This window comes from Gopherus flavomarginatus, chromosome 3, assembly GCF_025201925.1.
Source record: "Gopherus flavomarginatus isolate rGopFla2 chromosome 3, rGopFla2.mat.asm, whole genome shotgun sequence".
Classification (NCBI taxonomy): Eukaryota; Metazoa; Chordata; order Testudines; family Testudinidae; genus Gopherus; species Gopherus flavomarginatus.
Window position 1 is genome coordinate 104422428 of NC_066619.1, and position 14821 is coordinate 104437248.

The 14821-nt window shown below is 39.3% G+C and overlaps 2 protein-coding genes across 2 annotated transcripts; both read left to right on the forward strand.

Annotated features, from left to right (window-relative positions):
* Positions 1–2641: 2641 nt before the first annotated feature.
* On the forward strand, positions 2642–3217 carry LOC127047319 (interferon epsilon-like). Its single transcript, XM_050945441.1, has one exon. It carries the CDS (start codon positions 2642–2644, stop codon positions 3215–3217), a length of 576 nt encoding a protein of 191 aa, XP_050801398.1.
* Positions 3218–13546: 10329 nt separating this feature from the next.
* Positions 13547–14119, forward strand: LOC127046745 (interferon beta-like). The gene has a single exon (XM_050944243.1). The coding sequence runs from the start codon at positions 13547–13549 to the stop codon at positions 14117–14119; it is 573 nt and encodes a 190-aa protein (XP_050800200.1).
* Positions 14120–14821: the final 702 nt, after the last annotated feature.

The following is a 14821-nucleotide window of genomic DNA, read 5'->3' on the forward strand; positions in this document are numbered from 1 at the left end:
GTCTCTGTTCATTCCTCACAGTCAACAGCTGGCACCACTGCAGAAGCCTTTGCTTTTCTTTATCTCCAGGTTTCTCAAAGAGTTCATCATGTGGTCCTAATCTTAGAAATATTGTTCTATGGACTATTTACCCTGCTATTCAAGATCAGGTAATACCTTCGTGGCAGGAACACCAAATGCGTACAGAGAAAAGGAGCAGTAGGAACACATTTATAAAATTTGAGCTGTCTTTAAAAGAATGTGGGAACTATCAGTTCTCTGAGGATCACCATCAAGTACGCTATACCATCACCTATTCATGAAGCTCAGTCTGGGACCTGCTGGCTTAGAGGCATATACAGGGAGGGAACCCTTAATACAAATGCCTATCCTTACTTATGGTGCAGGCTTTTTTCAGTAGTGGTGCCTATCAGCAGTAGAAGATCTTTCCTACCCAAGTCCTTCTTCCTTCCTTCATTCTTGGGTGTAGTTAACGACCTACAAATTGTACTGACAAAGCACAATTACAGGGAAATAATGCGAGCAAAAATAGACTGTATGAACAAGTCAAAGATTATAAACAGATTCATTTCCCAACCTCCAAAAAGTACCCACCTCTCTCGTGGAACACGGCGGTCATATTGCACCTGGGAGCCATACAAACACTTCTTCAAAGTCTAACTTTTCCATTTCCTCTGTAGTTGGAGGAGAACCTCCTGACAATCATTCCATCACATTGTTTTTAAGCTGTGCTACGTGAAAGAATCTTTTAATCTACTTAAAACCCATTTGATGTCATCCATCATCTATGACTTTAGGTCTTCCTGTGGGAAAGCCAACCACAAGCAGGGGCAGCTCCAGGCCCCAGCACACCAAGCATGTGCTTGGGGTGGCAAGCCGCGGTGGACACTCTGCAGCGCCGTGAGGGCAGCAGGCAGGCTGCCTCGGTGGCTTGCCTGCGGAGGGTCTGCTGGTCCTGTGGCTTCAGGCAGACCTCCTGCAGGCAGCCTGCCTGCCGTGCTTGGGGTGCAAATGCTCTAGAGCCGCCCCTGACCACAGGTATATAAAAAGGGAGGAAAACACCACTAATACATCCTCACTTAAGCTCTCCCTTATATCTCACTAGCAGGAAGGAGGAAATAGTTGCCCAGCTTTCATCATAGAAGTAGATGACTCGATGGCTTCTGCACAGAACACAGTCTTTTCACACAGAGCACCTGACTATCTTCATCACTTCTAGAGCTTTGTCAGACCTCCATACTGGTCCCTATCAGCGTAGTTCCATTACAGCCACCCTGCCAGGGCTGCCCCAGGCTGGAACAATGGCTACTAGGGGCGTGAAGCTTCAAGTAATAAAAGCAACAAAACCATGGTCTCATTCATATAGTGATCTGAGGGCTCTGGTAAGTCCGCTTTCTCTGCTTTGCAGAGGGTCTTTCAAAAATTTGAAGCTAAAATCTCAAATTTCTTATAGAAATGCAGGAAAACTTGGCAGACTCTAACCAATTTAATATGCACAAAAATGTTTTCATCGTTTCTTCATGTGATTGTCTTTTTTAATTTCAATGAAAATAGTTTTCTTGTTGAATTAACACACATTTCCCTGCCATGATGGAAATTCCAGCACAACAGTCTGGGCTCGGGCTTGAGATCCAGAAAAAGTAACGTGACCACAGAAAGTGAAGGGAATAAAACAAACTAGAAGAATTTCCCTGCCCAAGCTGAGGGGAAGGGGAAAGAGAAAGAACCAGCAAAAATGATGAATACTGAATTTCATTTTTAAAAAATTATTTGAATTCTTTCATCCCAGGGACACACTTGGTAAAATATACATAATGTCACTTCTCTGCATAACCTCCCTCTGACCACATTGTAAATCACAGTCATCCATGTGGGTACCTCTCTAGCATGTGTTACGATACTAATTGCTCATCCTGTTTTATGAATTATTCTCAATTTTTCACTATTGTCCGCTACTTGGAGTGATCAACACCACATGATAGTCACACCTTTCCACTGGATCTATTATTCAGCTCCAGTATGTATATTAAGACCTGGAAATAACAATGAGTTAAGGTTCGATTTCCTCAGAGCATTCTATCTCCTGTGGTTTCACAGAAGGAAGATACCGATGATTTGTGCTGTCTAGATTTTAAATGTGCCTTCTAAATAGGAGGAAATGGTTAAAGTTGGGAAATTTGCCAATATTTTTGGGAGGCCTAACCCTTTCCTCCCACATATACTTCTTCCATGCCTAGAAAAATTATGAGGTTATGAATGGGAAGTGCACTGGCTGATGAACTGGAGGTCTTTTCCGTACCACTTTCGAATTATAGAAATTAATCTATGATAAAAAGCCTGTATGTATGTGGATCCAACATGAGTTAACAGGGTTGTGTATTGTCATGGGTGGTCACTTTCACACAAAAAAATAAGGAGGAAACATGGTAAAAGAACAAGAAAATAGCAAGAAAACGGAAAGAAAAACTCCAAAACCTTCAAGAAGGAAAATCTTGTAAATAGAAAATGATCAAAGAGACATGCTCCAACCAAATACTTAAATTCAGAGACATACAGGAAAGACACAGCAGTCTACGTAGGACCCTCAACAAACTCCAGACTCAAGGTTTCACACAAAGAAAAGGATTGTGTAGACATCATCATGACCTCCAGGTGTTTGCTGCACGTTTGCCTTATGCTGCTCTTCTCTACTGAAATCTCATCTCGGCTCTGCACCATGCTTCACTTCCAGCAGAACAAAATGAACAAAGAGAGCTTGGAGCTTCTGCAGAAAATGAGCGGAAATTTCCCCTCACAATGCATAAATGAAAGGGCAGCTTTCAAACCCACCCAGGATGTTGTCCAACTTCCAGTGTCCCAGAAGGAGAATGCCAAAGTGGCAATTCAAGAGATCCTCCAAGAGATCTTCAACATCTTTAGCAAAAACCTCACCCCAAGTGCCTGGGATGGGACATCTATAGTCAGGTTCCAAAGCAGACTTCACCAGCAAATTCAGCAGCTGGAGGCATGTTTGAGAACACAGATGGAGAAGGAATTAACCAACCCAGAAAGTGAGGACCTCCAGCACACCACTTGGAGAGTGAAAAATTACTTTCAGGGGATAGATGCTTTCCTGAAAGAAAACCAATACAGCCTGTGTGGCTGGGAGATTGTTCGTGTGGAAATACACAGATGTTTTGTACTTATTGACAAACTCACTAGAAGGCTTAGTAACTAAGGTACAGTACAGATCTTTTCCTTGGAGTAAATGAATTAAGATTAGTGTCAATTATACAGCTGAACAGAGACAGCAGATATTTTATAACTCTGCTTATACAGGGCCTGATCCTCTTCCACACGATCAGTGGCCAAATAGCAACTGATTTCCATGGCAGTAGCTTCAGCCTCTTCCCATCCTCTCCTGGAAATGGATTTGCAATTACATGGATTTCTTTTTCTGCGTTTCTCCTTTTATTTAGGTTTGTGATTCTTCATAATCTCCCATAGATCAGGTGCTGTTATGCACTACATAACTGGCAGTCCATGTAATAAAGTACATATATTTCGAATCCTTAGCCACCTCACCAGTACTTTGGTCATGAAATAATGAAACTTCCCCTCCACCCGCAAGGTACTCTGACTTCTACATATGTAGTGTGTTTCTACTATGGTCATGGTTGCTATTTATTAATCTGTCCTTATCATATACCACAGCTTGAGAAGTTTCCTAGAGATATGTATAAAATATATGAACTGAGCATAAGACTTGTGAGATTATGAGGTGTGGAAAGATATTTTCATTTAAGGTACTGACATTAATGCAATGGAAAATTTAGTTTTCTCTTTGTGTTTCAACCAAATTTCATTTCATTCCAGCTAAAGATGCAGCAACTACAGAGGTTAAAACAGTTGGATGAAATTGTACCGTGCAGTGGATTCCCTCCTCTCTATTGATTCTTCCCACGGTGACTTCTAAGACTCCATGATACATGACCTTCTATTATGGAAGACACTCACTGCATAATGAAATTCCAACTGCCCATATTAGAATTTACATGATAATACTCTGTTGATTTACTCAAAGTTTAAATTGCAAAATGAAGGATATTGATGCAAAAAAGTTAAAAGAAAATTAAGACAGGGTCAGACCTTAAACATTATTGACATTATGTGTTTGCTACATATTTCTGTGGTTCAACTCTTCTCTGATCCAATCTCATCTCTGAAGTGTAAAATGCAGTTTAACCACAGTATAACAGCATAACAAATGTGAACTGGAAAACCTTCAGACAAAAAAGATGTGCATAGTTTCCCTCTAATGTCAAGCCTCAAGTGTCCCTGAAGGGGAATGGCAAGGTGGCAATCCCGGAAATCTTCCAACATATTTCCTGCTGCTTTTGCAAAAATCTCTCCAAAACTACCTGAGGTGAGAGTTCCATTCAGCCATTCCAACATACACTCATCAGCAAGTTGGGAAAATGGGACTCATCAGCAAGTTGGGAAAATGGGACTCTCTGACCAGGATGTAAGGACCTACAGTTTCCCAGGATGAAAGTGAAGAGATACCAATTATTTCATAAAAGACAAGCAGTTCAACCTCAGTGCTAGCAGGAGAACCCATGTGGAATTATGTAGTTTTCAAATATATGACTAACTCACAAAGAAGTTTAGAAATTTAAATACCAACATTTTTAGAAGTACTAACCGAAATCAAGCAATATTTTGTACCTGATTTAAAATGAGATGCAGTGGAATTTTAAAAGCTGTTGTTACTATTTATTCTATCTGTGCACTGTGAAAATATTTTCAGATCGTTTTATGATATTTATAACAGGATATTTATGTTAGTCTGTTATTTATTTATTGTTCCTATTTATGTATTTATCATTGATATTTGTTACTTATAAATAAATAATTAGTTTACATAAAATGGCAACCTATAGTAGTAATGATTTGAATTAAATACCTATTGAATCAAAAAGAAAGAAAAAGAGAATTAAAAAACCCTGTAACTGTTCAGCCTTAAAACCCCAATTCCAGAGAGTGCTTATGCATGTGACTAGGCTGACCAGATAGCAAGTGTCAAAAATGGGGTCAGGACGGGGGGATAATAGGTGCCTATGTGAGAAAAAGACCCAAAAATCTGGACTGTCCCTATAAAATCAGGACATCTGGTCACCCTACATTTTACTAACTTAACGTATGTGAGCCATCCCACTGATGTTCGTGCTTCCGGTTAGGATTGTGCTTAAATACATTGATGAGTCCCAGTTTGCAGTCATTCCGTATTAAAAATAACACTGGTCTACAATTTTTTAGAAGTCGTCTGCTTCAGAGATAAAATGTGATATTTATTATGTATTTTGATGTGCTGAATTCAAATATGACAATTAAAACAACTGATTGGCTACTGTTTCTAAGATATTTACGTTTTTACATTTTATGTCTATGTATATTGTGTAGATAGTGGAGTTTTAATCATAAATTGTAAACCTAGGTCTTTTCCTGTGTTTATGGTTGCTTTACATGATAATATTTCACCTGTCCTGTTTATGTAACACTTTAAGAATCAGCAAAAGGGTTATATACATAAAATTTATTATGAAACAAAAGGCAAAAAACTATTATGTACATAGTTTAGTCCTATTCAGTGTCTACTCGGCGCTTCTTGGCTTGTCTCTTGTATTCATTAAATGCAGCATCTCTTGTCACTGTCCAGCAATAGTCTGCAAACATTGAGGGGCTCCGTTTGCCCTGATAGCCTGCCAGGAGATTCCACTGCTGTAGTCTGGAGCCCAACAGCTCTGCCTTACTCTTGGGTAGTTCCAAATCCCTGACAAGGTCATTCAGTTCACCTTGTGTTATGAGGTGTGTTTCAGAGGAGGAGGATGGGAGAAAATGTGGGTCCTGTGACATTGATGGTTCAGGACCAGAAGTTTCATCCTCTTCCTCTTCCTCGTCTGACTCAAGTGAGAATGATTCTGGTGCATCAGGACCGGCAGTCCTTCTCCGTGGAGTACTGGGCGTATAGCTGATGGAACGTTTGGATAATGCACAGTCCACTTTTTCTTCTTTGACACACCTTTCCCAACTGGAGGCACCATGCAGAAGTAACAATTGCTGCTATGATCTGTTGGCTCTCTCCAAATCATTGGCACTGCAAAAGGCATAGATTTCCTTTTCCTGTTCAACCACTGGTGAAGATTTGTTGCACAAGTGTGGCAGCATATGTGTGGGGCCCACCTCTTGTCCTGATCTCCAAGTTTGCAGCCAAAAGAAAGGTGATAGGCTTTCTTAACCATAGTGGTTATACTGCACTTTTGTGATGCAAAAGTCACTTCACCACAAACATAGCAGAAGTTATCTGCACTGTTCACACAAGTACGAGGCATCTCTGCTCACTTTGGCTAAACAGAAATGTGTCCCCTTGAAAAATCAAACACTGACAAAGAAGAGAGCACGACACTGTATGATTTCTAGAGCTGATATAGGGCAATTTGTTCAGCAGAGTGATGTAAGTTTCGTTATGATTGCATCATCCATGACTTCTAGGAATAACAGGATGCAATCCATATCATGTATGATGCAATACCAGCTTCAGATTGCATCATTCATTTTTTTGCCTCAAAAGCAAGTACTGTCCAAACCCAGTCATAGATTTACTCATATATCCAGTCAAAGATGTATTTTAGTCATTTCTGGTTTAAATTGAGATCCCTTCCCTTTATAACTCACTTATCCTCCGCCATTGCAATGCATCACTTATATGCACAAAAGCAGAGCCTTCTCTCCCAGCTTAGATAACCTGGCCATGGCCAGTTCATTCCCTTCCTTCCTCTTGCCCACATGTCCTGTGGGTCTTCCCCCAGTGATTTCTTTTAGAATCTTTTGTTTTTGTCATCTGTCTCTTTCTCAACCTTCAGCAACTTTCCATTCCTAACCCCCACACTCCTTAACACCAACTTGGCCAAACTGGTTCCCTACTTAGCATAAGTATGCTGTCATTAGAACATAGTTTTAAAGTTAAATACTCCACATTCATTGTTCTTAGCCTAGGGAGTACCTCCTGTAGGTCCTGTCCAACATGATGGATCTACATAAAAAGAGTATTCTCATGATAAGGAAATTTCATATCAACAACTTCTTAATATCAACTAGAATTCATGTCTTACAGATAGACCCTCTCCTCATCCCCCCAACACAAACACATCAAACTATATGAATCAGGCAAGTCACACTCAGTTTTCTGACCAACTGGTGCCACCCCTCCACAGCCTCCAAATCAAGCTTGTGCACTTCTTGACACCAACAACCAGTTTTGTCTACAGAATCCATTAAACTATTAGTTATATAACATGAATAATGACTAAAATTACCCTAAATTCAACATTTCAGATATTGGTAATAAAGCTGCTGGTTGCATCAATTCTAGTGAGGATCCACCTATATACCAAGTTTTGTGTAGGCAGACAGTATTTCTGAAGAGCTATCCATCAACAGTAGCGCTCCCAACAACATATTTCACCTACAAGCTTAAACATTTGAGACTTATTAAAGTATTATAAAAAATATTTGGCCTTCTGTAAACATTTTCAGAAATATTTGTACATGTTAGCTTTTGTTAGAAAAGAACACTTGTGTCAAGAAGAAATATAACAGGTATTCTGTAAATACACATTTTAAAGAGAAATCTCTCCAGAAAAATTCTTGAAAGCAGTTTTGAATTTGAAGTCAACCAGCCGGGAACAAGCACAATAGCATTGACTCAGGTGAAAACATCATACAGAACAAGTAGCAAATTATGAATAGCAAATACTCAGAGGGAAAAGATATGGTGAGGAAGTCTTAAGTAAACAGAGTGGAATGTGTTCCCAAAAACCATTTGTCAAATCATTTTCAATAAATACATCAGCAAAATCTGACTTTATTTACAGATTATTTGCAAATTGGAAAAGAGGATGAACTAATCTTTTATTACACATTCAGATTAATCTGGTTGACACAAAGGAAAAATAGTCCAATAACATTTCCTGCTATTTTCACTGAAATTTAAATATATAGTATTTCATCAAATTCTAGTAAATACTTCACCCAGCTGAGACTGCATCTAACTTTTTCCAGAAAGCAGGCTAATTGCTGATGCAAATATGCTGAAAGGCCATGTGCCACTGCTTCATTACTTTTGTTGTTAAGATTCAGATGTTTAAATTTCTCTCTCTCATTAATATTCATATGCTTCAACTTGCCAGGAAATGTACACACAGAACTCCCACTGGAGTCAATCAGAGATGGGGTACAGAGCCTATATTAATATTGGGTCCATATACGTATATTTATGTACAATAAACTGATTCTTTAAAGTGACACTTCCAAATAGTTTAGGGACAAACTCCAGATTACAATTAAAGAAAGCGTTTGAGTTGATGGGGCAGGGAGAAGTAAAAGAAATAACTTAAACAGAAATATTTATATGTTTTCTTCCTTTCCATTTTTTAAATTAATCTGAAAAACTCCATTTCAATTTTTGGGTTGAAAACCATTCCACTTCACTGATGGAAACTCCAACACGCTAGTGCTATGCCTAGTGCTATGTATGAAAAACAGAAAGTGAAACTGGCTACAGGCTGCAAACTTCATTCATCAGACTACTTGAATTGCAATGTCCAAGCTTGAATGGTGAAAAGTTAATCACGTCTGAAAGTGACATTCATTTATGTCAGTCTCTCTAGCACATTTATTACCACCCACATAATCTTTTTTGACAACTCCATTCCATGTCACTACACTACATCACCGGGAACTACTCAGAAGTGCCCGAGAAGATAACATGTTCACACTCTTCAACTGTACCTGTTCCTCAGGCTTTTCACAGCTGGTATTGGGTTCTTAAGTAAACCTCCCAGTTTCTCAGTGCCCTCTGTCCATCCTCTGGTATTCCCTTCACACATGGTTTCTCCTCTTTCATATTTCAAATGGCCAGGAAATTGCAAGAGATTAATAGAGAATTGTCTGGGCCCCAATCTCCCACAGGAATTCTTTTCATGCTAATCAAATTTTAAGAGGTCCCTATAGTATTATTTCCTCTCAAAGGCTGGAAGGAAGGAATGAGACAGCTAGAGTATAGCAGGATTTTCTGATTTTCTGTGTGACACAAGAGAGAGAAAGTTTCCCATCTGCTGGCAAAGTGAAGGAACAGCAGCTTTACACATCACTTCACTGCTGCTATCTGCAGAGTCCAGCAAAAAGAACCTCTGCAATAGTTTCCCCCCATCTGCCAAAATTAATTGTTATCAGTTAAAAGCATGGATAGTCTTGCTGATGTAACAGACATTCAGACCTGCCTAGCAGTGCTAACTACAGAAACTTGGGAGTAGACAGACAGGTCCCTACTCTTACTTGTAACTGGATGACATTGTTAATCATACTCTTTTTATCCTTTAAATATTCTTTATCTAAGAGGGCAGGGGGGGACCTAAGGAAAGACATGTAGGGATTCTTTAATATTAAAAAAGGTAATGACTGTGGTTTGGTTCTTCTAATGACTTGTTCGCTTCCACTAAATAAAAAGAAGGAAACTGAAAGTAAAAACCTCAAGCAGAAAAAAATCTTGAAAAGTAGAAAGTGATGAGAGAAAAACCTTTTCCTACAGAATACTTAAATTCAGAGACAGGTTGAAAACACAAAAGTTTCTCAATGTCACCTCTAAACTGCAGCTCCTCATTTGGTGGAATATGTCAGTCAGTTACTTCCCAGGAAAAATACCAAATTCTTCTGAAAAAGTCTAACAACCCCAAACCTATTCAGTGCTGGGGGAAACTTATTTCCCTTCATTCCATCAGACCTTTAATAAAAAACGGGAATGCTGAAGGCAGCGTTCAGCTGAGCTCTTTGGCAATACCACCTGAATCATAAGGCGCTGCCATACGTGTGGGAAATCCCAGCTCGCACTTCTTAAAAGTGAGGAAAAATTTGTAAATATCTCCCTCTGAGATTCTCCCACAGCCTTCCACTCATGGGCAGGAGGAAGGAGGGACGGGTTCGTCCATAGACTTCCTCATGGAAGCGGCTGTCATTCCATCTCCAGACTCAGCAGATTCTGTGGTTTCTGCACAGATCAAAAAGGCCTCTTCAGGCACAGAGATCTGCAGCATCTGTTTCAGCTCTGGTCCCATTAGATTCCCTAGCCCAGTCTTTCCAAGTAATATTTTCCGGGGCTGTTCCAGGCTGCATGCGGTTACCTCAGACAACCTTTTAAAGTGTCATTTTTGGGCAGCTGGGATTAGGATGACCACATGTCCCGATTTTAGAAGGACAGTCCTGATATTTGGGGATTTATCTTATATAGACACCTATTACCCCCCCCAACTCATGTCTCGATTTTTCACACTTGCTGTCTGGTCACCCGAGCTGGGATATCAGCTGGGAAATCTCTGAAGCTTGGGTTGGGCCTCCTCAGCTAGGGGAAGTATGCAACTTATGCCTGGTTGGTGTGGTGCTCTGTCACCCTCTAGTGGCATCTGAACCATCTAAAGATTGATGAATCTACTACAAATTTGGCTTAAGAGGCATGGGGCTTTCAGCTCCTACAGTTGAGGCTTATACACTAAGATTAGAATGTCCCAGGTTCAATCCTGCCTGCTGACAGATAGGGTCTGTCGGCATTGTAAGTGAGGGCTCATCTGAGATGTCAACTGGGAAGTCTTTGAAGCTCAGAATGTGCTTTAACATGTCCTCTCTCAGAAGTGCACCCAGAGATGTTTACCTCTTTCAGGGGCCATGTAGTAACTGTACATTATAATACCCAGACACTTTGCACAGGATTCTAACATACTATTGCTATTTACTTTATCACATGGAAAATACACAGATTGGAACAAAAATTGTAAACCCTAGTCTCAATTCTCTGCCTCAGTTTTCTCAACACACCAGCCATTCTATGGGCCTGGATCAGGGTCATCTGGGGTCATCCAACATCCTTCTGTTGCAATGCATCACTTATATGCACAAAAACAGAGCCTTCTCCCCCAGTTTAGATAACCTGGCTTTGGCCAGTTCATCCCCTTCCTTCCTCTTGCCCACATGTCCTGTGGTCTTCCCCCAGTGATTTCTTTTAGAACCTTTTGTTTTTGTCATCTGTCTCTTGATTGACCTTCAGTAGCTTTCCATTCATAACCCCCATTCTCCTTAACACCAGCTTGGCCGAACTGATTTCCCAACTCGGGCACCTTACTTACTGTAACGATGCTGTCATCAGAACACAGTTTTAAAGTTAAGTGTCTTCCATTGTCCTCAGCCTCATGAGTGCCTGCTGTAGGTTCTGTCCAACAGGATGGACACACACAGAAAGAGGTTTCCTATGATTAGGAAATTTCATGACAACAACTTCATAACATCAACTAGAATTCACAAGTCTTACAGACAGATGCACACACACACAAACAAATCAAGTCATATGAATCAGGCTTCCGTACACTCAAGTCAGCAATTCTATCCCTCAGTTTTCTGAACAACTGGTGCCACCCCTCCACACCTTCCAAATCAGGCTTGTGTGGTTCCTTGCCACCAACAACCAGTTTGGTGTACAGAACGTGTTCAACTTTCAGTTATAACATCAACAACGCCTAAAAATTACCTAAACCCAACATTTAAAATTCTAGTAATAAACCTGCCGGTTGCATGAGATCTAGTGAGGATCCACCTCTCTACCAAGTTTGGTGTAAGTGGATACTAGTTCTGAAGAGCCATCAGTCAACAACATATTTCAGCTACAGTCTAAACATGAGAGACTTATTAAACATTTATGACAAAGATTTGGCCCTTTATAAACATTTTCTGTTATATTTCTCCATTTGAGTTTTTGTTAGTAAAGAACATCTCTTTAATAAGAAAGTATAACAAACACTCAGAGAAATGCTTATTTGAAAGAGAATTTTCTTGAGAAAAGTTCATGCAGACATTTTGAAAGCAGTTTTGAATTTGAAGGCAACCAGCCCGGGAACAGACACAACAGCATTGACTCAGGTAAACCATAAAACAGAACAAGTAGCAAAGTATGCATAGCAAATATTCATAGGGAAAAGATGTGGTGAGGAGATCCTGAGCAATCAGAGTGGAATGTGTATAAAAGATTTGTCAAATCATTTTAAATAAACACATTCACACATTCTGAATTTATTTGTAGATTATTTGCAAATAGGAAAAGAGGCTAAACTAATCTCTTATTTCACATTCAAATTAAGCTGGCTGACACAGAGGAAAAAATTCCAGTAAAAATTCCTACTATTTTCACTGAAATTTAAATACACGGTATTTCATCAAATTCTAGTAAATATTTCACCCACCTGAGTCTGCAGCTAATCTTTCCCAGGAAACAGGCTAATTGCTTATGAAAATATCCTGAAAGACTATGTGTCTTTACTCCCATTGCTTTCTTACTTTAACAAGAAAAGCTAAGATTCAGATTTTTTAATTTTTCTCTTTAATATAAATATTATTGCCGGAAGGTTCAACTTGCCAGAAAATGCACACAAAGGACCCCCACTGGAGTGAATGCAAGATTGGGGTGCAAAGCATCTGGTACGACTGGGTCCCTTATATGGTATACTTATGTACATTCTTTAAAGTGACACTTCCAAATAGTTTAGACAAAACTCTAAATTATGACTAAAGAAAGAAATTGAGGTGATGGGGGAGGAAGACGTAAAAGAAGTGACGTGAACAGAAATATGTTTATATTTTTTCTATTCCTTTTTAAAAATTAATATGAAAAAATTCCTTTTCAATTTTTGGGTTGAAAACCATTCCCCTTCACCGATGGAAACTCCAACATGACAGCTTAGTGCTATGGTATGAAAAACAGAAAATGAAACTTGCCACAGGATGCACCTTCATTCATTAGACCACTTGAATTTCAATGTCCAAGCTCAGTGAAATGCACATTGAAAAAAAGGAATAAAGCTTGAATGGTGAAAACTCAAACACACATCCTTTCAGTTATCAGTTTCTTAAATAAACCTCCCAGTTTTTCAGTGCCCTCTGTCCATCCGCTAGTATTCTCTACACACATGGTTTTTCCTCTCTCATAAGAGAGATAGTCTTGCTGATGTAACTTACTGATGTTACACACATTCAGATCTGCTTATCCCTACTAACTGCAGGTACTTGGGAGTAGACAGACAGGTCCCTACTCTAACCTGTATTTGGATGACACTGTTAACCACCACTCTTCTTACTCTTTACATTTTCTTTATCTAAGAGCACTTGGGAGGACCTAAGGAAAGAAATATAGGAATTCTTTAACATTAAAAAAGTAATGACTGTGTTTTTTTTGTTCTAATGACTTGTTCACTTCCATTAAATAAAAAGAAGGAAACTGAAAGTAAAAACCTCAAGCGGGAAAAACCTTGAAAAGTAGAAAGTGATGAAAGAAATTTCTTTTCCTAAAGAATACTTAAAATCCTACTTAAATTCAGAGACATGGGTCAAAAACACAGAAATTTACGAAAGATTTTGAACAGGCAACAGTTGCTCAAGTTCTACACAAAGACAGAGAATCTAAGACATCATCATGATCAGCAGGAGTTTGCTGCAATTTTGCCTCATGCTGCTCTTCTCCAGTAAAATCTCATGTCTGGACTGTAACAGGATTTATGTTCTACAAACCAGAATGAACAGAGAGAGTTTAGAGCATCTGGAGAAAATGGGTGGAAACTTTCCCTTCCAATGTCTAAATGAAAAGACAGTTTTCCAGCCTACAGATATCCTCAAGATCCGACTGTCCCAGCAAGAGAATGCCAAGGAAGCCATGCTGCAGATCCTCCAAGAACTCTTCCATATCTTCAACAACAATCTCACCCAAGCTGCCTGGAATGAGACATCCATAAAGGAATTCCAGAATGGACTTCACCAGCAGATTGAGAACCTGGAGACGTGTTTGAGTGCTGAGTTGGAAAAGGAAATAAGCTACCCAGGAAATGAGAACCTCTTGCTCACCAGCCTCAGACTGAAGAGATACTTCCAGACAATCAATGATTTCCTGAAAGAAAAGCAATACAGCCAGTGTGCCTGGGAGATTATCCGTGCAGAAATATCCAGATGTTTCCTCATGCTCAACATACTCACAAAGAGACTTCAAAATTAAGGTACCATATTTTCATTTTTCCTAGAAAACTCAGCTAATATTATTTGACTAAAACAGCTGGAGAGAGATGGGTGAATAGGTTTATAACTCCTAATATGTAGGGCCCAATCTTTCTCCCATCATAATTTTATGCATAAAGCTATTTCAAAAATATGTTCAAAACTTTTTAGAGTAGCATATAATTTAGTGCTTCTCTACCACACACAATATTCTATATGAAAAATATACAAATATATCATAACTGTTAACTAACTAAAAATATCATTAAGTAATAACTAACCATACCAAATATAATTTTGCCCAGTAAGTGTCTAAGTTGGGGAAAAGAACAGTGAGAAGCCCCCTTTCAACAACTGCCTCGTTCCATTCAGGACCCAAGAAAACGGAGGTTCTGTGCTCACACACTTCTATCCCATCATCCAATTCTGCACGTGGGGATGGCCGAAGGTTCTTATTCTGCTTTTCTTTGTTTTGTTTACCCCTAAATTCAACAGTCTTGTAACAACAAATTGTGACAAGATGATAAGTGCAGTAAGGCTCAGGATTTATGAGTTGACATCTGGTTAGACAAAGATGGCCTATATTTGGCATTTGAAACTCTCCATGTTTGAACCATTCCCCTTTTTCATTCCAGCACATGCTGCTTCAAGTAATGATGTTATGAAAACAGCTGAATGAAACTGCACCTTCGCTGGAGTCCTT

What these genes read in the sequence shown, in the direction of transcription:
- LOC127047319 (XM_050945441.1), top strand. Translation starts at nt 2,642, where the DNA reads ATGACCTCCAGGTGTTTGCTGCACGTTTGCCTTATGCTGCTCTTCTCT.
- LOC127046745 (XM_050944243.1), top strand. Translation starts at nt 13,547, where the DNA reads ATGATCAGCAGGAGTTTGCTGCAATTTTGCCTCATGCTGCTCTTCTCC.